The following is a 27,162-nucleotide window of genomic DNA, read 5'->3' as shown; positions in this document are numbered from 1 at the left end:
TGTTATTCAGGACTGTATATCACACAGTGCAAGGACACACACCATTAAATGTTATTACAGTTAGCCAGCTTCTTGGGAAGGTAAAACTCTCTATCACCTCTATATCGCTCTCTTTGGATTGCACAGGGAGAAAAAACACAACTTTGAGGACCTATGTGTGATGGTAAGGAGCTGCTGAGAACCAGAGCCCTAACTATACAATATGCTTGATGGATAACTTGGTCAATATTTGCTTAATGGTGCTTGTGCTAAACTTTGTTGGAGGTAATTTAGGTCGTGTAAGACACTGACAGATCTTCTGGCCAAACAGCTATAGCTTTGATAACAGTGTAAAGTATGACCAATATGGATTGGTTACCAATTTTAATTTTAAGAATGCAAGAGTGTTGGTCTCTGACTAGATCAATAAAAATGTCATCCACTCGTTATCTGACAATACCAGTATATATTATCTGCCCAGTCCGTCTTCCAACACTGTGGTTCGAAGGGCTAGCTTGGCTAATAGGCTAATTCTGATCTTTCATAAACCAGTTAAACAAAAGTCTCTTCTCCATCATCTTCCTTTTTGGCTTTGTTTTCCAAAGCTCTTGAAAAGTAGCACTTTTTGTGAACTTAGCAGCTGGCTGAGATATAGCAGCCCCTCCTCTCTTTGATAACACTACCTGTATGCAGTGAATCACATCAGCAAAGGGAGAGGCACAGACTGTGTGTGATCAGTGGTAATTTACACATCAGCTGTGTATACTGCTGCAGTTTGTAATATTTGTCTAAATGTCTAGCTTCATTGTTTATGACGTCAAACCTCACTCATATCAGTGTATGACACATTGGTAACCAGCATTTTAACTGCTTTATGCTACAATCAGGGAACTTTTGTTGTAGAAGTTTAAATTCAAGTCGTTTAAGAATGTAACTGGAATTATTGTCTTGAGTCGTCTCTTCCTCTCTTTTTTCATCACATGGATATTGTTCAAACACTACAAATGAAAGTCATTTCGGAATCTGAGATGTTAATAACAGCAAAGAGCAAAGCACTGCAATATGTTGTACATATGGAAAACTAAAATTTGGCTTGGACTTGGAAACAGCAGTATGTGGAGTTGTGACATCAAGACATAACTAGATAAAAATCAGTCAATGGCCTGATTCTATATGACTCTGTTTACTTTTACTTAAGTTTTGCTGCCTTTTATTTATTTTTTGCTTGGCGTCTTGATCATAGACTGTATAAATAATGGACGTAGTATCCGTGACGTCACCCATTTATTCCTGAGTGCTGTTTTGAAGCCAATCGATGGCGGCAGCCATATTGGAAATGCGGAAGTCAACCAGGCAGAGTGTGACATAAAGGGGCAGAGTTTGAGCCTCTTAGCCAACAGCTACGTGTTCCCGTCTGGCAGTCAAGTCAGTCATGTCCTTATTTGGGCAAAAACTCATAATCTTAATATCTTCTGAACCGTTGCGTTAGAAAAAAATTCACCTGCCGTACAGTGTGTGGCGATAGAGAAACTAGCTACGTAGAGCCAAGCCATTTTTTGAACCAGGCTGTAAACATGTTTAATAATGCTGTAAAGATCGTCTTTATTGAATTGGTGTCTCTGTGGTTTCCGGTGTTTCTGCAGCCAGCCTCAAGCGGATTATCTTCCGCATGGGCTTCATAGTTTGAGACTGGACGTTGCCGCTTGGTCTTGACTCCTGCAAAACACTAACATTGACCTTTTACCTTTTACAAGAGTAAACTTGGTGTAAGTTTGCTCACAAGAAGACGACAACATGTCAGAAATCTGAAGTGATTAGTCTCTACTTCAGAAATCAAGTCATGTGGATGACATGTTGTCGTGAATATTAAACACTTTCTCCAGGAAGGAATGAAAGATCACATACACAGTCTTTTGTCCCCTAAACAGTAAACACGTGGTTATGTAATTTTGGAATAGTACATGTGATTTTCCTGTTTTCTCAGTTTCATAATGTAAAGAGTAAGAAATATTTGGATTTCACTAAACAATTTGAATGGGAAGTGAATCATTTTTTATCAAAATAAATCCCTACAGATTAGATCTTACCCCATGAATTAAGATTCTGTTCGTCCTTTAAAGGAGGCATACACATCCCTGGGAAGAAATCATCACAGAGCACATGCTTAAAGCTATTTTTTCTAGAACAAACCCTGAAAGCCTTAGAAAAAAAGCCAAATATCAGCCTGAAAGAAAGACTGCCATCAATTTAACACTTGACCAAATGTCATTGTCATCATAATTACCTTTGAAGTAATTCAATGTGCATGCTTCAATATGTATTCTTTCTGACATTAGCAGGCCCCCTGAGGGATCCTATGAAACCCAGCTACTCTATAAATGAACTTCAGACATAGAGGTCTAAAGATCACGCAGCAAGCGTCCTTTGTACACGGTCAGTGATGCATGTGAGCACATTAAATGCAATCTTTCTCCACCATTACTTCCGCGTCTGAGTATGCATGCAGAAAGACAAGACGCAGCTCTGATCAGTTTGAATCCAACATGTCAGTCACTGCCAATGAGAACATGTGAGATGAGGTATCACCTGTAAGCTTCATTAGATGAAATATTCCACAAGAAAGTTGGAACAAGGAAGTGATTAATCCAGCTTAATCAGATATGAAAACAATCCTTACACAAGGCACATGTTAATGCCAGGTTGAGGGCTTAGTGTAATCATGTGTTTCTGATAAGCCACTCTCGGCGGTGCCTCCAAAAGGTTACAGATTTACAAGATTTTAGAGCAGGAAGCGAAATCTGAGGTTAGCAAGGCCATCTGCTCCTGCATCCACAGCCACAGCTATCTGAGATCTGATAAGAGATGATCTGATCACCAGGTCAGCTGATAGATAATCACACATTGGCTGCAGTTCCTCTTCATCCTGTAGGTAGCGTCCAAAAAATGCAGGATCTTTAAAGTATACTTGAATTTGTCTTCTGAGATTTCATGTTTCTTCTAAAGCCTCAGCAAAATGTTCCATACACTACATATTGATCAGTAAAATCTCACCAAAAGGTTATCAGCTTGTTGGTCTATGTGTCTAACTGGCACCTTATCAGCCTCTCACTGCCAGATCGTTATGTGTTTCCATTGCTGCACTTTAATGGTCTAAATTTGAGGTCACACATTGTCTGTCACCATTTCACTCTCCTCACTGTCACTCCGTTTGTCACTCTTATCTTTTTTTTTTTCTCTCTTTTAAAATAATCCCCAAACAACACTTGCCAATTCTCAGCACTACTTGATACCAAACGGCTTTGTTATGAAACTGTTATGAAATCTTGAATCCATTTGCTGTAAACTGTTAGCAGCACTTTATCTCCCCCCCACCCCTCCTTCCCCGCAGGCCTCAGAACAAAAGCTGAAGCGCTATCAATTTATCAAGAAGCAGGCAAATTGCTTGTGCACACACACACACACACACGCACGCACGCACGCACACACGCACGCACGCACGCACGCACGCACGCACGCACGCACGCACGCACGCACACACACACACACACAAACAAGGCAGCATGCACAGAGAGGCATTAAGGACACTCACAGGGACTTGAGGCCTTAGAGCAATCCATTAATCAGAGACTTTGATTCTTTTGAGCCTGTGTGTATCTTTGTGTGTGTGAGGAAGGTGTGTGTGTAATTATGTGTTTGTGTGCAATAGAATAGAGGTAATCCACACCTGTCCATCCATCCAATACAGTCTTGCAGCCTTGGTCCGATGCACCTATGTGAAAAATACAAGAAATGAAGTGATCAGTTTTCATAATTTCTGCGTACATGAGAAGTGTAAGAGCATACAGTGATATTCACACAGCTGTACTTTAAAACAGAGCCTACCCACTAGTCCCAGCTCTGAAAATGACCATGTTCAGGCTTTCTTAAACAAACAAAATCTGCTTTGTAAACCCTTTTACATAAGATTTGGGTATGTAAAGACTTTGTGGGAGTGTGTTACATAAATGGGTGATTCTTCTCTACACTACACCTACACTGGTACTATAGGCGACACATCATGGTCTTTCATATAAGACGGAGAAGACAAATCTGACTCCCACAGTTCAATATAACATCTCCAAAATAAATGCTCCCAGTAGCCTCTTTCTACTTCTCTTTTGATAATGCAACCCATGCTCTGAAGAAGTCTCAACTTCAGCAAGACTTTGAAAGGTTACTCAAGATGACTAACGGAAGATTTGTTCATACTGCTCTTCTGTATTACTGCACATATTTTTTGTAGCTTTCAGACGCTTAAATAATATATAAATACAAAAGTTTCATATCTGATACTTGCATTTATTATATACTATGAATTATTTGTAATGACATAACTAGAATAACATACTACAAATAAGCTTTTTTTTTTTCTTTCAAGACATAAGTAAATAACAAGCATACAAAATTCTTCTGAGCTCTTTGACTACAAACTTATATCTACATTTTAGCCTTTAAGGACTTGACTTTCTCTTTTTGGGGCAAAACAAGAACTATAAACATCCAGAGAGAAAGTACCAAAAAATAAAGTAAATCAAGCAGTATCAGCACTAGGCCTAATAAACTTTCGAAATAATACCAATAAAGTATTACAAAAAATAAAATAATAAAGTGAGTTACAAGAATAAAAGTAAAATAGATTGAAAATAAAATAGTGAGTCTGAACACTTCTTGCCTTAAATTTAAAGAGAAAGTTACCTTTTCCATTCTGTAAATCTCTATTGTCACATCTATCCAGTTATTTACTGTAGGTCCAGCCTGCATCATCCATCTTTGGGTGAGAGCCTTTTTACCTGCTGTCAGCAAAATAGCTATCAAGTATTTATCGACACCTTGTACTTCAGGGGAGATATAGTTTAAATACATGGTTTTAAAATCAAAAGGTATTACGGTGTCAAAAATGCTCTGGATAGTTTTATGTATTTCTTTCCAGTAATACTTAATGTTTTGGCATGAATAAGCTTATTTTAACGTTCAAAGTTAAAAAGTTCAACACATGGTGCTGAAGTTAGCTTCCAATTCACAGCCTCATGATCAGCTGTTAAGAGAACAGTGTATGGAATCTTGAGTTGCAGTGCAGATAATCTGATCCTCCATCTTCTGCACCTACTGTTATGGAAGCATGTTTTAGTCAGTCTAGTTCAGCCTTGATGGTGTCTGAAAGCCTCATTCAACTTTGTAAAACCTTCAATGGAGCGACGCCTGCGCGCTAGTTCAGGCAGACAACTCAAGCTGCACTGCTACGTCACATGTCCTACTCTCATAACCATCATCCAATCCTGCCCTCTGCCTCTCAAATAGGTGGTCTATTTAAACTGGGAAAACCTCCCATCTCTTCCTCTGCCTGTCAACACCTCTGCTGCCTGCATGCCCATTGCTGAATTTTCTTTCACCCCCACCGCCACCCCAGCATCCACCTGCAGGCTCCGGGGGGTATTGACTGTTCAGTATGTTTTGCTCATCACTCCTCAATGTCTGCATGTACACTTATCTGCAGGGAGTGATGAGGCCGGAGCCTGGGCGCCAAACATGAATATGTATTTTCTGCTACAATAAACAATTTAAACGTGAGTTGTCTGACTGAAATTATATTTGTGAAAATGCAAATAAAGGGATATTTCACTGCTTGTTTCACCTCAAGATCACATTGGACCAGGTCCTGATTCTAAATCCCAGTTATAGACTTGTCTGATCTGAACTACATAATCTTAGTGAGTCTACAGACTTTTTAAAACATGGTTTAAATTCATGAAACTTTTGTTCTATTTGTGAAAATATATAAATGAAGGAAATTTAATTGCCTTTATCTCCACTCGGCCACATCAGATAAGGTCTTTTTTATGAAACCACAGTTCTTAGATACTACAATCTTTCAAAACCTTTATTCTATCAGTAAGATGCAAAGTGGCTCTGGATCAGGGTGTTGTCCAATTTGGTCTTGCTAAAAAAGGGCAGTAAAGTTGTACTTCGTTTGCATTTACACAAAAAGAAGATAGAAGAAAACAAGTTTGTTGATGCTATGTGGTAACAGAGTCCAGAGATGAAGAGTCCAGGTATAGTGGTTGTGGATTAGGACCTGGGCCCCTTGACTTTCCCCTGACCAGCCAATTCTCAGTGTGAATCAGAAGCTAACTTTAGCACTGAATTCAGCACCTGCTTGAATGTATCCCCTGCTGTTTCCTTTCATTTACCAGGAGTTTTACACAGCATGTGCTTTGATTTGTCTAGAGGTGTCAGGACATTTTTCTGTTTTAAAGCTTCTTTAGCTGACAGTGCAGTAACTTCCAGTCACCATGTTAGACAAAAACAGAGATTTGTCCTGTAAAGCATGCATTTTTCTTTTACTGTTGGATGCTTTGAGAAACTGTGAACCTTTGTGCTTTCTGCCTGAATGGAACTGTTTCACTTCGTATCAGGAAATGTATTGATTTACTTGTTTGACTTGTGCTGCTCATATTCCTGACCCTACAAGCTAACATAAGCCAGAATCAATGATTCTTCTTATCTTTCCACTAAACCCTTCATTGCTGTCTGTCAAAACATGGTGTGTCTTTGTGTGTGTAAGTGTGCATGTGTTTAAGTCCCAAGGAGAGGATGAAAAGTGCTGTATCACAATGTCTCCTCATAGTTTTATTTCTCAAGTCCTCTCCTTTGCACAATACACTAGTGGAATCATACGCTCCATCTGCCTGATTTCAGACTAGATTCAGAATTTGTTTGCTCTTTTGTATGTTTAGACGAGGTAGTGGTTTCACCCGTCTCTGTTTTTCCACTCTTTGTCTATTTCCCTTATCTGGCCCTCCACAGCTTTTGTTTTTGAGAGTCGGAGCTGCTTATGAAGCTATACCTGTGACAAAGTGTCAGCCTTGTGTTTTCCATTTACGACTACATTGCTATGCTTGGGCGAGCTGGAGGTTGTCACTCCGCAGAGGATAAATAACACACAAGCAAGTGACATAAGCTCCCTGTGGAGTTAAATACAAAATGATGTCTTACCAACCCTTGTTGAATATTACATTGAGCGATCAGTGGCTATTGAGCAGTGGAGAGTGGCACGGCACTTTACTGACTCCTCTCTGTTGCATTTTCCCCTCGTCTATCTCAGTCTCTGTTTGCCTTCCTATTTATTTATCTTTTCTGTGAAGATGTGATTTTTATTTCATGTGTAGATGGAACAGCAAAGGGAAATATTTCTCTCTGTGCAGGTTTCGACTGATATCTTTATGAAAGCCAAACGAAATAACAGAGGCAGAATGAGAAGGCTTAATCAGAGTCTTCCCGTGGTGAAAAGTTACCCCGGAAAGCAGCAAAGGGAAATGTGTTCAAACTTTGAATGTAAGACCAAAGACAAGAAATCAAAGAAATGTATTGCACAGAAAACAGACTTTACTAATAATAGCTTGCAGGGTTTGGTGATACCACCATAGCTCATAGCTCTCCATAGCTCATAGCTCTAACATGGCAGTGCTTGCTACCCACAATGACAAACAAAGCAACAGCAACAGCAACAAACTTGCAGTGGTCATGCATTAGACTTACTATGTCAATCAAAATTTGCAGGCAGAACTAAAGCAGAGAATGGCTGTCACAGTAAAATACAGCAAGTATTTTTTTTTATTATATCTAGACTGAGCGCCACTCTGTTTCTGTGTAGCGGCGTCAAGGCCGCTCACAATTGGTCAACTGTCTAAATTAATCTTTTGTAGTTGACCAAGGTTCAGGGCAGATTCACTTCACCCTCAACTACTCTTAGCATTGATCCTAAAAACATGTTGATGTACTTCTAGGCTTTCAAAGAATTCTAGAAATTCCATGGAAAGATAGTACCTAAGACGATAACAAGTTGTCACCTGTTCTGGCTGACACCAGAATCACTGGTGCCAGAATTAAATTCAGGCTGCAGCTTCAGTTACTTGCCAATGCCATAATGAAAAAAATACTCAAGCAATACTCTACTACCTGGATGTAAACGAGCACAGACGACTGATGAGTACTTGTCACACAGCACCATATTTTGATGTTGAAAATGGAGATAAAGTTGTATGTAGGCTGTGTCAGGTTAAGCTGGCATATAACTACTTGAGTAGAGTAAAGCCCTGTTTCCACCAAGCGGTTCAGTTCGGTTCATCTCGGTACAGCTGGCATTTTGTGGCATTTCCACTGACTAAAACCGTGAGCTGACGTGGCTATCGGCATCCGGCTTACACGCCACCCACCAAGTAGGGCACGGTTGGCTGTGGAAACACAAACAGGATCAGGCATTACCGATCTGACCCGTTCCAAACTGTACTGATCCGTATCAGACCGCTTGGTGGAAACGAGCCATAATTGTTCTCCTAGAGGACCAAAGGCTGGTGGTGCTAGCTCTGCTAATGTTAGCCAGACTCTGTGATCCCTTGTAACTAGATTGTGCTGGTTTTTGACTTATTTTCTTAGTATTTTCTCACCTTTAGACAAGTCGTTTAGCTGAAATTGAAGTTACAGTTCACCCACAAGGATAGTAGCCACTTCGAAACATACCTAGTTGTAACCCCCTTGTCCTGACCGTACTCACCCCTGGGTGCAGTTGGTATGGCAGGGGTGACACTCATTGTTGGCCTCTGCGTACTTGAAGATGAAGCTGTTGGCACCTTGCAGGCCATCGGGACACTTCTCCACACAGTTAGGACCATCCTTGAAATGGAGGCATTTCACACAATGTTCTGGGCCCTAGAGAAAAAAAAAATAGGAGCAAAGGCTTTTTAAAAACAGTTTTACATTTTGTACATTTGACTTTGAGAAAGAAAAACCGAGATAATAGTTCTGATAAATGTGTGTGATAATGTTGGTTTTAAGCAAGGAACTCAACCTGTAACTTTTGTCCCATCATCATCATAACAATGAAATATAATCAGTTGTTTCTGACATAGCTTGTTTTCAATTCCAGGACATATGACAATATAACAATATAACAATATTGCTCAAAAAAACACTTTGAAATCAGATTTTGGTCTGCCTGTAAACCCCTCTTTTTCAGCCCTGCTCAGAACAGGCTGTTTTCTGTGTCTGTGCCTTTAAATGAGAATGAGCTCTCGGACCACACCCCTCAGGAAGTGGATGTGGCCTCGGCTCTCCAGCACGTTGATCTAATGTTTACATGTTGGCTGAATATACATGGCTGCTCACAGACCTGCGTTACTTCAACCCTCTGAATTTGATCCAGAATCTGATCCTGACGGAGAGGCGCCTGCAGCAGGACCTTTCTGAACGATTGGTCACAGATTCTGTGTTTCTTGTTGTTTTATTTGTCAGTATGTCGACGTGTGTCTTGGTACACAGCTACGAACATGTAGCTATGTGGCTATGCTAACTAGCGCTAGCACTTTTCCATGAAAAATAATAATCATCCACTAGATCTTCAAATCTGCAGACGTGGGGAGTAAAACCGACCTTTGTGTTTATTAAGACAGCCTACAACTAGCATGTCTCCCTCCTAAGCTCCTTGTTAGCACACGTGTGCAGGGAATGAAAAACAGAGGAGGGGTTGAGATGTATTTTATACAGTCTATGGGCTGAACAAGCTCCGAGCTCTGACTTCCATTACAGACCGGATGGCGTTGTGACGTAAGAAAAAGACAGAAAACTGAAACGGCTCGTTTCAGCACACATTTACAGAAAGGTGGAGAAATCAGAATGGGCAGAATGGATTTTTTTCATTTTCGGGGGGCTTGTAGACATGCCAGGGGAACATATTTCAGGTGGAGAACCATTAAAAAGTCGATTTTGCATGATATGTCACCTTTAAGGAGCTGCAGCAGGAGAAAGTCGTGACTACTCCTAGAATTCCCTTTGAATTGTTTTTATGTCCTAAGGCATTGCAGACAGAAACACGTCTTTCTGAAGTAGCTTCACTTATCCCTGGTCAGCTGAACATTTAGCTTTCTCCAGCCAAATTCCCCTCTCACACGTTCAGCTGACAGTTTCACTCTCTACTTTCAAAAGTTTATGTAGCAGGAAATGCTATTACAACACTTGACATCGTGAAGTTTGGCATAAAGGACAAAACTGTGGTACAAATTGACTTGACAATAGATCTGCTGTAGCCTCAGTTTGGTATAAAGACTGATTGATGGGTGTATTTCTACATCAATAACTATCCAAGTGGAGGTTTCTTAGCAGCTTTATGGATTAAACTGTTGTGCCTGCATCGAAGTAACAGCACAGGCTTGAGAACGGAAGAGCGATAACAGGGAGCTGAAGACAGAAGGTGAACAGAGCAAAAGGAGAGATGAGAGCTGTGAAAAAAGAAGTACTGTGGAGTAATAAGTGAAAGTGAGTGAGATAGAGAGTGGACGTGGATGCAGAATAGCACAGCAATGGGAACAGGCAGTAAGAGCGAGTGAGATACAGAGTGAACAAGAGAGAGAAAGAGGGACGGGAAGGAGAGAGCAGACGAGGCGAATAAAGCAGTGTGAGCGGAGCAGGCAGATAATAACCATCGCTCACAGCATACACAATGACCATAACAATTCGTAGAGAACAGGATTTATGGAGCTAATATAGGCAAAAGAGGAGGCAGGGGAGGAGAAGAAGCGAGGCGGAGAGCTCTGCCAGACAGGCCTCGTATCAACAGCAACTATACGAAAAAACAACCTATTGACAATCACACACAAAGACGCGTGGGGAGGGGAATCTAATTTAATCAACAATCGGACTTCTGGTGACAAAACACTTGGCTTACATACAACATCATTATCACACATATTGACTCATGCTGTATAGGTTATGAAAAGCAGGAACATGAACAGTGCTTTTCTGCACCGCAAACAGTGGACTATTAGTCTGCAAGAACTGTAGGATCATAATGGCAATGGTTTCTGGTTAAGAAGGAGGCACACTCAGACACTTAGTTGACGCCTAATCAGTTGACTATTATTCACAATGGCAACCAGGACACGTCCAAAACAAATGGGGAAAAAACATTAGTATAATAAGCAATATTCAAAATGGACAGCATACATTCTGAGGTCTATTCTGAACCCATAGTACATGAATGGACCACAAGTTACCCTACTCTTGCCTAACTAACATAGATAAAGGAAAAACATAAAGACACTACCAGCGGCCATTTCCCCAAGACATGGCAGTCACTTGAAAGACATAGAAAGACATAAGAGGCGCAAAAATGTGGGCCAAGCCCACTTTGATCCACGATACCATGGAAGATAAAGGCCACACTAAAAAAGGAAAAATAGTGATTTAAAGAATAAAATCATAATATTTTATTCTTCCAACTTCATTCTAATATTGTTCCAACTTTTCTCTGTAATCTAGCGGTCCTAATCTTCCCTCATTTCATAACTCCTGGGACAGGTGAGTTTGTTTGCAAAGAATAGGACTGTCACAATATAGAAATGGAATACTGATATTGTTCTAAAAATACACATATGATAAGTGTAATTGATTGAATCATAGTGGAGGGTGGTTCTTTACATTGCCACCCACCGTAAAGTGAATGGCAGATGAAGAAGCAGCAGCAGCAGAAGAATAACTCAGTAATCAGCTAGCTAGCTTTTACTGCAGTGTAAGTCCACTAATACAATGGAAATCATGTCCCAGTAGATAACAGAGGAAAGCAGGGCACCCAGAAGTTTCTTCACCACTTTGGGAGTTTTTTGGATTTCGCTAAAAGAGGAGGTGTTTGAGGACAACATTTGATCTAGACTCGCATGCAGAAGTAATATATTGCTCATCTTTTCATTTTTTGACAGTCCAAGTCGACAAAGTAATTTAATCAACTTAATATCTTTGAAACCTCAAGTAATGAAGGTAATTAAAAGCCATGTTTGACTTTGATTTCTGTGTGAACCTGTATAGGGAAGGTGAACATATCAGCTAGTTATAACAGAAAACACAAACAGATCTGGGATAGTATTGTGTATTAAACTGATTAGAGAAATGGCTAACTAAATAGATAATGACAGTTCAAAGACAAAAGATGTGTTGATAAGACTAGTGTAGCATTGTTCTGACAGTAACAAATAGCATGGCTAAGTTCACTTTGTTCAAATGACTAAGTGTCAACCTCTGTTTCTGTCCTTTTCTGAAACCACAAAAATAGAATAAAAATGAACTTTCAAGGACTTTATTCAGAACTTTACTTCAATTCTACTTTTGTTTGGAAGCAATTACTGAGAGGGGGCAGGCTTGAGTAGCCTCACACACACTGCTCTTGCTAAACAATGAGCCACCGAGATATAAAATATGACTGCAAAAGCAGATAACTGTCCTTCTGTAAGTGGAGACATGCATATGAGTCCTTGTTTATACATTACCAGAATTCACGTCTCTGCACAGGCATGCAAGGAGGCATGTTTTGTGTGTAAATGATTCCATGCACGAATACCTCTGCATGTGTTCTTTGTTACTGGAGTGTGTGTGTGTGTGAACATACATTCACCTCGGTATAATTATGCAAATTGAAAGTCTCTGCTCTCGCTGGCTTTAGCATTGAGTTTGGCTCTTTGCTTTTATGAGTGTCTTCCCTCCTGTGGTTACCGGTGCATGCGTGTGTGCATGTGTTTGTGTGTGAGTGTGTATGTGTTTCCAATAATCCCATCACATCAGCAAGCTAAATTATGTGACAGGGCTGAACAAACAGTGTTGGGTCCAGCAGGGTATTTCGACATCCAAATTATACCAAGGGAGGCACAATGTCACGACCAAAGCCCCCTGCTGCATGTTATAAATTGGTTGGCTTGTGCGCTTAAAACTTAAGTTTATTTGTCATCTTGCTGAATTTGTATGTGTAAATGAATAATTCCACCTCCTCTATCCCTCGTCTCTTTCTTTATGTACAAACCACGCTCAGGAGGATTGGCAATTAATCTTTACTGTGTCAGAGCTCACAGTCGCGACTTTTAACAGGCAGCCACATAAAAGACTTTTCCAGGCATGATCAGGTACATCAGGAAGGATTTACAAGATATTTCACTACGATATAAGGCCTCAGCCATGTCATCACGCTCTGCCACACACTGCTGGAGTCCTTCACTTTACTCCCTTGCTGAAAGTCTTAAAACACCATAACAATACAAAAAAATGTTCATGCATTAATGATGAGGCAGAGGGATAAAAAGTGTGGAGGAGGGACAAAAAGAAAACAGATGGATAGATGCTTTGAATCTGACACCAGGCAAATCCATACAGCATACACAATATTAGAGTATAGCCACTCCAGCAAATTCTAGTATTTGGACATCATTTGTTTTACTATCAAAGTGAACAGTTTGTACTTTAGAGTGTGGTGTTCCCTGCAAGCGTGTTTACCAGCTACAATGTGTTTTGATGTTGGCAGACCATATGGGCACTTTAAAGAAAGAGAATAATGTGCAGTTGGTGCCAATCAAATGCATTAAAGAGGAACATTTAGTTCATAATGATTGCATAGATATGTTTGATTTTCCTTTTTATAGAAAAGTAAATCACAAATTTGGTATGTAAGAAAAAAGATGATAGAAAACATGGAAGGGGGAAAAAGATAGACACAGTCGGTATTGTTAAGCTTGTTATTATTACTCCGCTTTCTTGCTTATCACCCAGCTGTGTTAATCACTTGACTTGATTGGTCAAAATCCAATAACAATGGTGATTTAATTCACAAAAGTAAAGGCGACACCACGGACAACCTGGTAACACACCTCATATCTAATCAATCTGGGTAAATGAGTGTGGCACATAATTTCACCTTTGCCTGTTGACACTGTGGCATAAACGTTTGTTTTCTTGAGCACTCTAAATCAGTAGACTAAACAGCATGGTGGATAGTTCAGGTTTTAATCTGCATAAACACCAGTTTACTATGCATCATGGAATTCTGAAGATTTAACATTTTAAAACTGATTTCTTTGTTTCCATTAAAACACTAATTGCAACTTTCCAGTGCTTCATCTTTCAACTCGTTTTTTTTTTATTGTATTTGTCTGTTTTTGTTTTAATTTGTTCTTTTGGGAAATTCCAATGTATTGAGGTCCCAGGAAACTGGGAAATTATGCAAATCTTGCCTTTTACTGAAAACTGAGGTATTCGATAGGATCGTTGAGTTGAGCCGGGCTTAGTTGAAGTGAAGTATTCAGTGCCTCAAATGTCTCAGTAAAGACACTGTAATCAATTGTTACAAGTAAACTAGTTTCACCACTCAACAAAAGAGAACCCTCTGTAAATCCACCATCATCATCTACTCAGTCCACAATGTAGCCTGCATCCATGGTTATGGTCATCTCTCCATCTCACTCCACAGAGAGAATTAGACCTATCAAATCACGGCGTGTAAGCCATAATGTAATTGCTATAGCCATAATATGATTGCTGTAATCTATTTGTGTAAGTATGGTGGACATGTCACATCTGTGTGAGGTCTAGCTGCCTGGGGCCCTGGGACGTTGCTATTACACACAGCATGGAGAGGCATTTGAACTCATACAAATGCATGTGCACAAGCTGGAAAAAGCTGCATTGAAATGTTGGGGATTCAACATAGAAAGTTAAAGGAGACATAAATAAGGAAGTAATACATCAGAGGTTATACATCCTTTTACTTTTGCTTTTAATGAGCCTTAAGTAACTTTTGTGAAACATAGGGCAATAGATTAACAATATGACTTTCCCTTTGTCTTGAGACGAGGGCATGAAACGTACATGAAACATTCTGGTCAGAATGGAGCATTTACAGTAGAGTTAGACTAACGGCTGATTTATACTTCTGCGTCGAATCGACGGCGTCGCCTACGATGGGGTCTGCGTAGCTCCCGTACCTACGCAGAGGCCTACGCATATAGCTGACGTGCACCTCCTCCAAAATGTAACTGTGTATAATCAATGCGGACCGCACGCCCTATGATTGGTCCCCTCAGCGGCATTGTGTTTCCCGCATTTACAGCACTTTCAGGATCCCCGCTCATTGGCCGTGTATTTAATCTCCTCCTCTCTATTCTTCCCTGTAATCATGTCTGTATGATAAACAGAAACATGTACCAGCTGTAGATTAACATAACACGCTCTGAATCGCTGTGGAAAAGTAAACAAAGATCGAAGCAGGCGACCGGCTAAACGTTTCGGCGGAGAATTGCAGTATGTGGTGCTCATGTCCGCGTCAGTCCCTGTTACGTAGGGGCAACACAGAAGTATAAATGAGCCTTAACTCCTTAGTGACAAAATATGCAAATTTAGGGGCTGCCAAGGTCACATGGTTAAAGGACGGTAAAAAAACTACATACATTTTCTTCAGTCAGGTCTTATAGCCACATTATAAATCTGAGGGAGGTCTGACAAACAAAGTAAGAAGAGTTAAACCGACTCTGACTGGCTGGTTTTCATGATGATAAGAGACTTTTTGATTTTAGCCTCTGGACAATAAATACATATACCAGACTTCTTCTTTTCTAAGCACTGCTTGATGCTCAGATGCTCATGATGATGGCTGCAGAGAACTCAGCAGCAAGCCACAGGTATCTTTATTGTTTTGTAGTACAAAATAACAAACAATCTTAAAGCCCACAACCTTAGACATACTAACTTTAGCCTTGGCTTCAGAAGCTTGTACTCTCACACACAAACACTCCAATGCTTTCAGGGGGGACAAATGTTCCACCCTTCTAAACTACATTTGGCAAACTATTTGACAGGGTGTGATGGGACACAAAAGACAGCACATAGCCCCTCTGGCTTGCAACTGTCGCAAATCATCCCTCTCTATCAAACAGCAAGATAAGATTTTAAGAGAAAGCACAGGGTCAGGGGCCTCATGTGGCTGTGGGTGTAGTGCTCAGGAGAGACAGACAGAAATGAAGGTCAGGGATTTATTTTTTTCACTCTGGCATCTTTCTAATGTACAGCTGCGACCAAACAATCCTTCAAAAAGCTTCTGTGCTTCCCTAAGAGCCTGTGCGAAGCAAAAGTTTGTAAGGAGTACACGTGCGTTCTGGAACTCAATTACTGATATAAAAAGAAAAGGAGAGAAATAAAACTGCTGTCCCTGAATACACATCTGATGGTCCACGTGAAAATGACAACATGTTCATGACCTGCAAACAAAGATGCTGCAAATTAGCATGCAATATAATGCAGATCGTAGCTAAAACGATCAGTTTTACCTTCAAGTCTGAACATGAGACATAATCAATGGAACAGCTGAAAGGCACGCTCTGCCTGCTAATACAATAATTAATCATTGTCTGAGATGACCACAGGGAATGTCTGCAGCTCCAAGTCATTTGGTCTGTGGTGAGTGAAGCAATACTCTGGCCTTGAATACTTTTCTTTGCAAGGCCCAACAGAAAAAAGCTATTAACCCTGCTTTAGTTGGCTGAGTTCATGATATGTGGTAGTTATTTTTATTTTATTTTTTAGAGTTTATTGGCTATAGGAAAAGCACAGAAAAATACAAACAACCTTTTCCATGAAGGGAAAGTTTTGTTCGTTCATTTAGTTATGTGTTTGTTTTTTGACACGTAGGAAATGCCGGTCAGCTCACCCTCCTTGATTGAGACAACAACCAGAGTACCAGCACAGAGCTAGGCTTGGGCAACAGACTCCTGCAGATGGGGCCATTTGCATCTCTTAATTTAGCTAATTTTAGAAAAGTCTGATCTAAATATCAATTCGAGTGTGATTAGATTGTTCTCAGCATATTACTTTCCAGTCAAAAAGCCATTTGTTTTGGCACTACTTCACAGGTGCAAAACATACATGTTCCTCCACATGCAGCCCACTGATCAGCTGTTAGGTCTATGGGCTTCAAAAGAATCAACAAATACAACCAAACTATAAAATATACCATTTTGACAGTGACATTTACATGCTGTTTTCTGTGGATACAAGACAAAATCCTCATGAATACAGACAGGAGGACCAAGACTAAACAGACTGAAAAAAAGAGAAACTTTTGTGGTACCTGGAGAGCAGCACAAGTCTCAAGTTACCTGGTGGTGCAGGTGTGTAAACAGTGAGCCCATGCCCCTGAACCCAGAGAGCCATGCTGTCACAAGCGGGACTACTTCAGTACCTTTCTGAATCAGATTGCACCAGCTGCTCAAACCTGCAGTCTCTATCGCTCAACATCCAGAGCTCCCTGCCTTACTGAACCATGCTCTTGTCAGTTTTGAAGAAGATAATTTGAAACCCAGAAGAGCCGGATGGAAATATGTCCTCAAAGTAAGATGTTTGGCAGTCACTGTTTTTTTTTTTTTTAATGTCATATAATAGCAAAACTCATGGTCTGCACAGTATATTTAGGCTACAATATCAGATCACACTGGAGCTGTCAGAGGTGTTGAAGAGGAAAATTGAGCTGGAATAAGAAACTCTATGGACATTACTGTACTTTATCAGCCAGATAATGCTCAACATTCTTTGATCAACCTATAAAAGCGAGTAACAAAATATACGAATACCCCTATGGCATCAAAGTTAATTACCTTAAATCAAATAACAATAAATACATTAATTGATAAAAGTAGAAATAATCAAATATACAAAAAAATGTAAATAGCTCCAACACCCCCAGAGGACAAATATGAAACTGCAGTTACTTTTATTGAAAAATTGTAGCTAATGTCTTCTCTGTAATTGTTTCACTTTGGGAAGTCATCCACGGGCCGGATTCAAACCTCTTGCGGGCCAGTTTTGGCCTGCGGGCCATATGTTTGACATCTCTGCATTATAGCAATGTCCAAGAACCAGTTCCAAGCAAAGAGGCTTTCTGCAAGCACTGAAAATCATTCTCTCTGTCAAAAGAGCCCTTTAAATTGCATAGGCTATGCATGTTAAAAGTTTATTTATTTAAAACTGATCCCAGGCTTCTCCCATCCAAGTTTGACATATCAGGTTAATCAAGCATACAGATCTTTGAAGTGTTAGCCTTTTAAGTAATAAATGACCCCTTTTTTGTCCCACAGCTTGAATGAACCCCTAGATTAAACCCCTCCTTCAAAATATTACAAACCTTGTTAACTTAAAACTTCATCTTGCATTGATATGTAACACTTGCCTTTCTAAGTTAGCTTGTTGTTTGCTGCTGGTTTTCTTTTCCCTGTTGCATTATCACTTATAATTTAGGGTTCATGGCCTATATCTTTGGAAACGCTGAACTTGGCCTTTCAATTATGAAATAACACCACCTTATTTTCTTTTTTGCCATTAATGCTTTAGACAACTAGGTCAAAACAAACTTGAAGAAATGGCACATCTCTCCTTGCTTTCTCTTTGGAGAAGGATTACATTTGCAAAATAGAATTGTCACTCCTTAGTCTTGTGGTCATCAAGCACAGGAGTAAGCTTACCGGACCAGTGCAGGTCAAAGAGTCGTCGTCGGCTCGTTCACACTGGGCATCACACTCCACACACACTGACCCGTTGGCATACTCTCGAATATCCCTGGGAGGGAAGGAGGAGAGGGACAGGGAGGGAAACAGACAGAGATACAGGGATGAGAGACAAAGAGGGGGAAAAAAATGTTATTTGTGAAACAGAGCAATGGCATGGTTTGGTGCTCAGTCAATATGGATACTTCATATTACAGAGTAGAAAGATATACACTCAATTGCTGCTGTTAAAATATATTCTGCATTAATTCTGATGTCTTAATATATATTAGATAACACATTCATCAGCCAATAAATACTACTGCATTGAGCAAGACATTAAAAACTTGTTATGCACTGAAATCATGTTGCTTTTAAAAGCAAGCTGTCTCAAGTATTAATGATTTTATGTGTTTTTTAAAAAAAAGTTTAGTCGATGAGAGTAACGTTTCAGAACTTGGCATCTGCAAATGATAAATAACACTTCCATCGAACCAAAATGCTAACAGAAGGAATCAAGATAAACAGAGTTTGAGATGTCAACTAAAGCCCCAAAAAATAATATAAATAAAAATCAAAGTTCTGTTTTTAATGCATCAAGTTTTTGAAGTATTCTGTTTTCTTTAAAGTTTCAGATTTTGCATTTTTCAGATCAGGACAAAAAAGTACAATTTGGTAATAACAAGTAATCATACACTGATTTGAAGTCATGGATTTCAAAATATGAGACCATACATATTCACTATGAATAACCAATGTAAAATAGACTAAATCCAGTGATAAGGATCTGTTGAAATGCTGATCACTACTGACTAATGTTGATATCTCATTTTAAATCCCTTGGCGTTCTCCTAAAGAGCTTCTGTGTAGCCACACAAGTTTTTAAATGATTCTTTCATCAGTATAGTCTGTATCAATTCAGAGTTCAGGATGCCAGTCTCAAAGCACATCAGACAGATGAATGGACTCAGATATTTAGGAGGTTATTAATAGTGGTTTTATTTGTCAGTTTCAATTTGCTTGTATAAGCATTGTTCCTGTGGTGCATAAAAAAAGATTTAAAGGTCACTGGTTGTCGTCATAGCATGAAAAGCAGTCCCAAACTTACACACACACACACACACACACACGCACGAACACACGAACACACACACACACACACACACACACGAACACACGAACACACGAACACACACACACACACACACACACACACACACACACACACACACACACACACACACACACACACACACACATGCTTCTGTTACACCCACAAGCATTGTAGCTAATTAGCTAACCGTAACATTGATACCATCACGCAGGAGGTCGACACAGTTGAAAGGTGCAGCCATACCTGCGAGGGCTGCAGCGTTTCCAAAAATCAATTAAATTAAGTGCCTTGTTATTCAATTTCTGCAATCCCTTTATAATAGTAGAACACCAGAGTGGCCTGGAAAAGTCATTAAATGTGACCACAGAGCGGCTGAGTTGGCACTTTGCCTTTGTCACTGCAAGACAAGGAGAAATAATTTCAGATTCTTCTCCTTTGGTCTGAGAAGGAAAACTGAATGTTCAACCTCAGCAATAGAAAAAAAAATGTCATGGGCCCAGTGGGATCTAAATCAAATTAGTATTAATTATGCTTCATCTGGCCTTCATAAAACCTTCCAGGAGGTGGGGGAGGTGAAGCTTTGTCTGGGTGTGTAGCTGGAAGATAGAACTGTTGCTTTAAGACATATAGGCTACTGAATGAAGTCAACCTGTGTACTGCTTTTCTCTGTGTGTAATGCAAGGACAGACAGGCTTATTTCTCACATTTGCTGCAAATTAAAAAAAGAAAAAAAAAACTTTGTATGGATTTCATGCAGAGTAAACATTCATTTCAAATGGCTTTCTAAACATAATGCCAAAGATGTATGTTCAAGTTAGCAAATAATACAGCACGTTTGGCATTTTAAACAGTAGTGTACAAATTCTTGGCATTTAAAAGTCAGGTGCTTAAAGCTGCTTGTTGTTTTGCTTCCGTCTAACCATAGTAGTTTAAAATAAGATATTTTTGTGCATTAGGGACTGAGGCTAATGGTACATAAGCTGATTTGCATTTTTGTAAGCATAAAGGTTTTTTAATTGCATTGTTGTGGTTTAGCAAGCAATACTAGACTTAGTTATCAAGAATCTCTGCACTCTATTATTGCATTGTTGTGGTTTAGCAAGCAATACTAGACTTAGTTATCAAGAATCTCTGCACTCTATTACTGCACATGCAGAGGCCAGAAGTACACAGACATGCACAAACAGAATCTTATAGACTTGCACAGATAGAAATGTCAGAGGAGGCTGCACATGGACAGGCGCCGCGAGCAGTTAGGGTATACGTGGAGCCTCAACAGCACACAGGAAGTAAACTTGCACCTCACTGGCAAGCAGCAGAATTTCTATACTTTCCGCTTGGGACTTCAGCTGCCCTTAAATTATGGTGGATTTGCTGAAATGCTCCTATTTCACAAAGTTGCTATTAGAAAATTCAAATGGTGTATTGTGAAGATTCAATGTAACTTGTGACTACAGAAAAGGCAACAACAAAGGTGCAACTGATAATGAAACATCATGTGAAATATTTAAAGCTTGAGAGGAACACAGAGTGTGGCTGTGGTAAAAAAAAAAAGGGGTTGTGAGTTGAATTCAGTGAAGCCTCTACGTATTTGACAGACATTGTGCTGGTGGTGCTGGTAACGCTGAAGTTGTGAGTGGTGCTCATGTGCAGGTGGACAGGTAGGCAGGGCGTGGCCCCGTGCGCAAGCAGTGACTGTGACACGCAGTGACACGCCTAGCCCCCCTGCCCTAACAGCACCTTCGGGTCCTCCTCATATCTCTCCACTGCAGCCACCAAAGATGTAGATAAATGAGAAGTGAAATTACAAGCATCTTAAAGTAACTCTGCAAGGCAAATTATTAAAAATGTTATTAATTAAACTCACCAGGGGAGCTGGTCCTGTCACCTTCTATTATGAGGTAGATATTATCACTCTGTATTTCTTTTTACAGTGAAGGGACCCCTGTTGTTAAGAATCTCTGCAGGGGTGCCTTTTAAATTGAGAGTTAGCACTTTGTCTTAAATTGTTATTTTCACCCCCGGCTCTTAAATATTATGCATAGTAAACAAGAAAGAAAAAAAAATACTGCTGAACTTGAAAGCTGTTTCAAAGAGCCTAAGGCTGTTGAAGTTTTGATGAGCAGGTTGTGCAGCAGGTCGTACAATCGTACAGGCTTGCTTGAAAATTCCCTCTATTCATAGCTGAATAGGATGAGTGGAATCACGTACGTACCTGTACTTTGTTAATCAACAGAACACATAATACTGATGTTCCATATTCCTGAAATGTATCTAGAATGCTACTATGAGGGTTACTTGTACCTAATTTACCAATCAGTTTGATCTTTCCTGTACAATAACTTTGAGTTCTTGTAGAAAGTAAGATGCTAGTGATACGTTGAAAAGCACAGAAAAAATCACCTCACTGATTGTGTGGAGATCAGCCTGAAGATTTGTGCCTGGTTGTTATTGAGGACAGGAATTCCCCCAGAAGACCCCTTTACTGATAAGTAGCAGGTCTAACAAGATACATTGCTCTTGATTTTGGTATATTTCATAATTTTGTGCAGATGTTTAGAATTTTCTTTACAACTTGAAGTAAACTGACCAGTTTAACCACATCCATCCATTAGTACGGGAGCTAGGGGTGGGAATCGAAAACTGGATCAGACTTAGAATCGGTTCAAATTGATCAATTCCATCGGAATTGTACACCTCAAATGTTATCGATTCTTCTTCACGATTCATTTCCCAGCATGACGTCACATCAACGTCACGGTACAATGCATTACGTCACACACTCTGCGATGCAGAACTCCTTCAACCACAAGGAAAAAACGCTTTTCCTCTCCAAATTCAAAGTATTTTCTTCCAGGCTCCAGAATATGTTCATGTTCAGTCTTGTGCAGACATAATTTTGGAAAAAATAAAATGGTTCCTTTTGGTACAGAATACGGTGTAGAACTACCTTTTTTCCCCTCAAAAAAATACTCAGGAATCGTTAGGAGAACTGATAAGGAATGGATTGATAAGCAGAATCAATAATGGCATTGATATTGATAAAATCTTATCAATTCCCACCCCTAACGGGATCTCATTTATTATTGAAACTTAGAAAAGCGTTTTCCTTTGCTGCAGTCTGTAATGTATACCTGACATTTTTTTTAGCTGTTTCGATAATTCATTTTTAAATAAAAAAATCATCTTCAATCAATACTCTCTGTCAACATGTCTATGTCTTAAGAATGCAAAATTAGAATCCCTTTCAGTGAGAATCCAAATGTCTTTTGTTTATCTCTGCAAACTGCACACACCCATCTCAAATGAGACAGTGGGGCAATTTTTGCTTAATTCTGCTGTCTGCCTAACAAACAATGTGCACCCAGCAGAGGTAGACAGAAGAGGTGGCAAGTCTAAAGGCTCCAGGCTCCACATTATGTTAGACGGGAGCAGGAGAAATTGTCTCTCTGTTTTTATTGTTTAGCTTTTTGATTAAATTACAGTGTCTCTTGATGGGTCTGTGGCTATCAATCCAAGGAAAAACACAGTATTTTAAATGTTTAAAGCTCTATGTTTTGACTGACCTAAAATAAACCAAAAGTGCACTACAACAATTTGCAGTTTTATTCACTATCTTCATTTTATCACTTTGAATAAGAAAGCCGGTTTGAAAAATTGTAGCCATTAAATTTTTATCAGAACCCAGAAAAAGCACTATGAACAAGAATGAGACCTTTGTGATTAAGTGCTTTGTTTTATTTATTGAGCATCAAATAGAAAAAAAGAAGACTTAAGAGTTTAAGTTTTCTTAAGACCAATGAAAACCTAAAACTTTTGATACTAATGGGATTTGTCACTTGGGAAAACCCAGTGATCATTGTGGGGTTGATTGTAGATTATGGCCTAAATAATAAATAGCTACAATTATCCAATGCATAGTTTATCATGTGTGAAATGGCACTTCTACTCTTTTTCTGTTGATGTTGTATTCAATGCTTTTATTTTGTTGGGTTAGTCTGGATTTTTTTGACCAGGTGAGGTTGCTCACCTTAGCTACTTGCTCTGATTGCAGTGTTGTAGTCAGTCACTGAACCTTGAGTATATGTCAAGTCCCGGCTGCCTATAGTGCTCAAGTCATCAGAGAAGAATCCAAGTATCCATTGATCACAGATTTTAAAGGAGGACCGCTTTCTCACTTCAAATAATCCACTGTATGAAGACTGACTGTGTGGGGCCTTTGAGATGCAAAATCATGTTACATTGTTATTAATGGTAGATTCTAACTGATCCTGTCGGCATATCTGGATATTTGAATTATTGAGTTATAGTGCTGTGCGTCTAGAGTAAAAGTGCACCATAGCTCTCTTAATTGGGAGACTCATTGCTTCTGCTGCAGTGTCTAAGACACTCAAATATACACGCAATCCACCCGTTATCATTCGCAATTTTCACTGACCAATCATCTTGGACCTAGTGGTTTAGCCACTTTAGAGGCTAATTTTAGCTAGTAGCTTGCTCAACATAATCAACAGTCCATGTATCTTTTGCATCTCACTTACTTTCTGGGTTCCTCCTGGACAGATAGGTTGACTTTGTCCCTCTCTTCTCTCTGATTGTTCTATTACAAATATGACACGTAACACAGCTCTTGCTTGCATTTGCTTTACAATCTTTGAAAGTAAGACACAGTCAGTGGCAGCTCTCAAGGCTTTCAGACAGGAGCTGCTCTGAAAGGGCAGGTGAACTTGCATCAAGGTGAAAATACATACCAGCTCTTGCACAAAAATGAGTACATAAACAGGGCCTTGTTAAAACTACAAACAAAATCAATATGATGGTCTTTTTAAATAAATAATTGTGAGTCCCCTACACATCTTCTGCATCCCAATGTAGTCAATGTTAAGTTCAAGTCCATTTCTGAGTCATCAGTGCTCATATGTAATTGTCCTGGACTGTAATACTACAACTACTGTCTTAAGGAAACCTTGGATTCTTTGCACACCCATGAAACACATCAAAACAGTTAAATGTGATAAGATTTCCTTGGTGTGAAGGAAACAAACTTTTTTTTTAGTGTAATTACCAACTGTGCTTTGCTGCATGGGATATGTATTGTTTTCATTCAAGCCCCACCATCTGTTTTACAGAGTCAAGTAGCAAGAATGTGGCCCAACCTACAACCATATGTCCATTTATGTAAGCATAATGTTTATATATAATTCCCTGGTTAGGATGATAGGGACGTTGTGTTTTTGTGTTATAGTCTGAATGCATGCTCATACATAACTCACCCTTCATAAAGGTTACATGTATCCACGCATGTTTTCCCTCGGCTGAAGTATCTGCAGGAGAGGCACTGGTCCGGGCCAGGACCCCAACACCCCGCGTCTGAACACAGCGCCTCACACACCATGTGCTCTTTAGCTGCTCAATACACACAAACACAAAGAAAGACAGGATACAAACACATAATTACAATCATGTGCAGCACAGTTTTGCTTTGATGACTCAGTGCAGGTGCAGATAATAAACCCAAATTTCACCAAATTAGCTGGTTATGAAATTAGCCAAAATAGTCCCATTATTTATGAAGAGACACGGGGCTGGATGTACTAAGGCCTGCGCAATTTGCAAGGGTTCATTTCTGCATTAAATTTCTCCGCCTCCACGGAGCAGCTGTTAATTTGCTGTGGTCTATAAAAGGCGTTTTTTGTGGGGATGACTTTTCTAAACAACAGAAGGAGTAATTGCAGTGAGACAGAGGAAGAGGTGTGGGGCTCAAAGATGAACAATAAGCCCTGAACAGTCACAATAATTAGCCTCCTGGATGACTAAAAGATGGCCTAGTTCCTCCCAGCGCATCCATGCAAGAGATCTCAAAACATTGCATTTATTTTACCACTGGAGTTGTGTTTATCTTGTTCAATATGCTCTTTTTTTCTGTTATTAAAGTCTATTTATGTGTAGAGAACATTAGGCAGGATTGTTGTGTTTGTTTCACCGTGCTGCCAGCGAAGGAGGGAGCTGCTCTGCTTCATTAAAAAAAAGCTGAGCCAACAGTGACAAAGCACTTGCGGGACTCAGGGAGCCCCTGCACCTGCATGCGGACTTGTTGATTTAACTTTGACTTACAGGAGAGAAAGAGATAAGATCAGCCCTGGAACTCTGAAGTCTTTTATTTTAAATGGTTAAATGTAAAACAATATCTTCGACTAATCTTAAAATGAGTCAAAGGCTAAAATGTTCTAATTTTGAATTTAGAAACTCAACATGTTTTATTCGCTTTTATGCAAAAATATCAGCCACTGATTTGGACACAAAATCACTGGCAGGGAATGAACACTTGAATAAAGTATTGTTAGTTGTTCGGATGGTCATTTGAAGTCACACAGGCCTGTTGGTTACAAAAACCGGCTTGATAAGTGTGGGTTGCTTTTATTTTGGACTGCATTCAGTCACAGAAAGAGAATGGACCTTTCTCCCAGCGCATTCATCGTGAGCAATCTGTATTCTGCTCTGTCTGTCTCTGCCCCTGTGTTTCTCATATAGTACCAACACACTCGGGCCATTACATCCACTCTGTTCTATTTTCTTCTTGTGACTGGATCTGTTATCTCTCTCTCTTTCTTTTCAATGGTCTCCTTCAAGCCCTCGGTTCTACAAAGGTTACCGCATCTGAGACCATTACAGTAACAAAAGAAGAGTTTTGAAGAAGTGTGGTGACAGAGCTCTGGGACTTTTATCATCCCATCTGCATCGGACGTGACTTTAACACAGATCCTTTTTACTCGGCTCCCTTCCACAGTGACTGATTGTAAAAAGGTCTCTGCTTTCCTTTAGAGGTCCTGGCTTCATGTAGGCCAAGGGCTATGCCTCAGTGGCAGCCATAACCTCATTCAGAATGCTTAATATTCAAACAGAAGCATGCAGATACATGGAGAAAACAGAAATCAAGTGTTTCCCTTGAGAGAGGAGGATAAAAGCATTCCCTTTCACAAGAGACAAAACCACCTCTGTTGGGCTTCCAGTGCCTTAGGTAAAGTGACCAGGCAGAGGGAAAGCTGAGGAGAAGCAGGAATGATTGGGAATGAAACAAAAAAGGAAATGAACAAGGGTGGAGGATAGGTCAGATGGATTTTTAACTACACAGCACTCGCAAGATCAAAACAATACCGACTTCAGATGTTTCTGACACGGCTGGAAACCAAAAGCAAAAAACAAGGGCCTTGAGCCCAGGGGTGCCTTTCTGAGTCCCCTGGGAGACAGGAGAACAGGCTATGATGATTATTATGATATTTACTCGTAAGTGGAGGGAAGGAAGTGAAGGACAGAATGAGAAAAGAAAGAAAGAAGGAAAAAAAGGAGAGAACAAATCTGTCAAATAAAAGAAGACAAAAGAAAAAGCAGGGCATAAAGGACACAAAAATAATTTCTGGCCAAACAAGCACCTGTCAGAGAACTTGGATGATGTCAAAAGATTAAAAGAGATGTGAGGAGGGATGTTTCTGAAACTCAACTCTTGCATTAGTTTGCTGCATCCCTTTCTTCTCTATCAAAGGCTGCATTGAAAGCAAAGCCGCTATTGAAAATGATACAGAGTATATGAGGACAGCAGAGGAAATTATCCTCATCAGTGTACGAACAGAATAGGTTTTAGAGGTGGCAGAAACTTTGAGCAGTTTAAAGTTGAGGTTTGCTGTTTGAAGAATACAT

At 39.8% G+C, this 27,162-nt stretch overlaps 1 protein-coding gene across 1 annotated transcript in view; it reads right to left on the bottom strand.

Annotated features, from left to right (window-relative positions):
• LOC117820696 (receptor tyrosine-protein kinase erbB-4-like) overlaps positions 1-27,162 on the bottom strand; it is a 415,812-nt gene that overhangs the window by 89,372 nt on the left and 299,278 nt on the right. The window contains 4 exon segments of the mRNA XM_034694572.1: positions 3,704-3,748; positions 8,570-8,724; positions 18,333-18,426; positions 24,741-24,873. Coding sequence (XP_034550463.1) covers positions 3,704-3,748; positions 8,570-8,724; positions 18,333-18,426; positions 24,741-24,873 — 427 coding nt within the window.

Source organism: Notolabrus celidotus, chromosome 10 (genome assembly GCF_009762535.1).
Source record: "Notolabrus celidotus isolate fNotCel1 chromosome 10, fNotCel1.pri, whole genome shotgun sequence".
Taxonomy (NCBI): Eukaryota; Metazoa; Chordata; class Actinopteri; order Labriformes; family Labridae; genus Notolabrus; species Notolabrus celidotus.
Note: the sequence above shows the minus strand (reverse complement) of the source record. Positions and strands in the feature narration are given on the sequence as shown.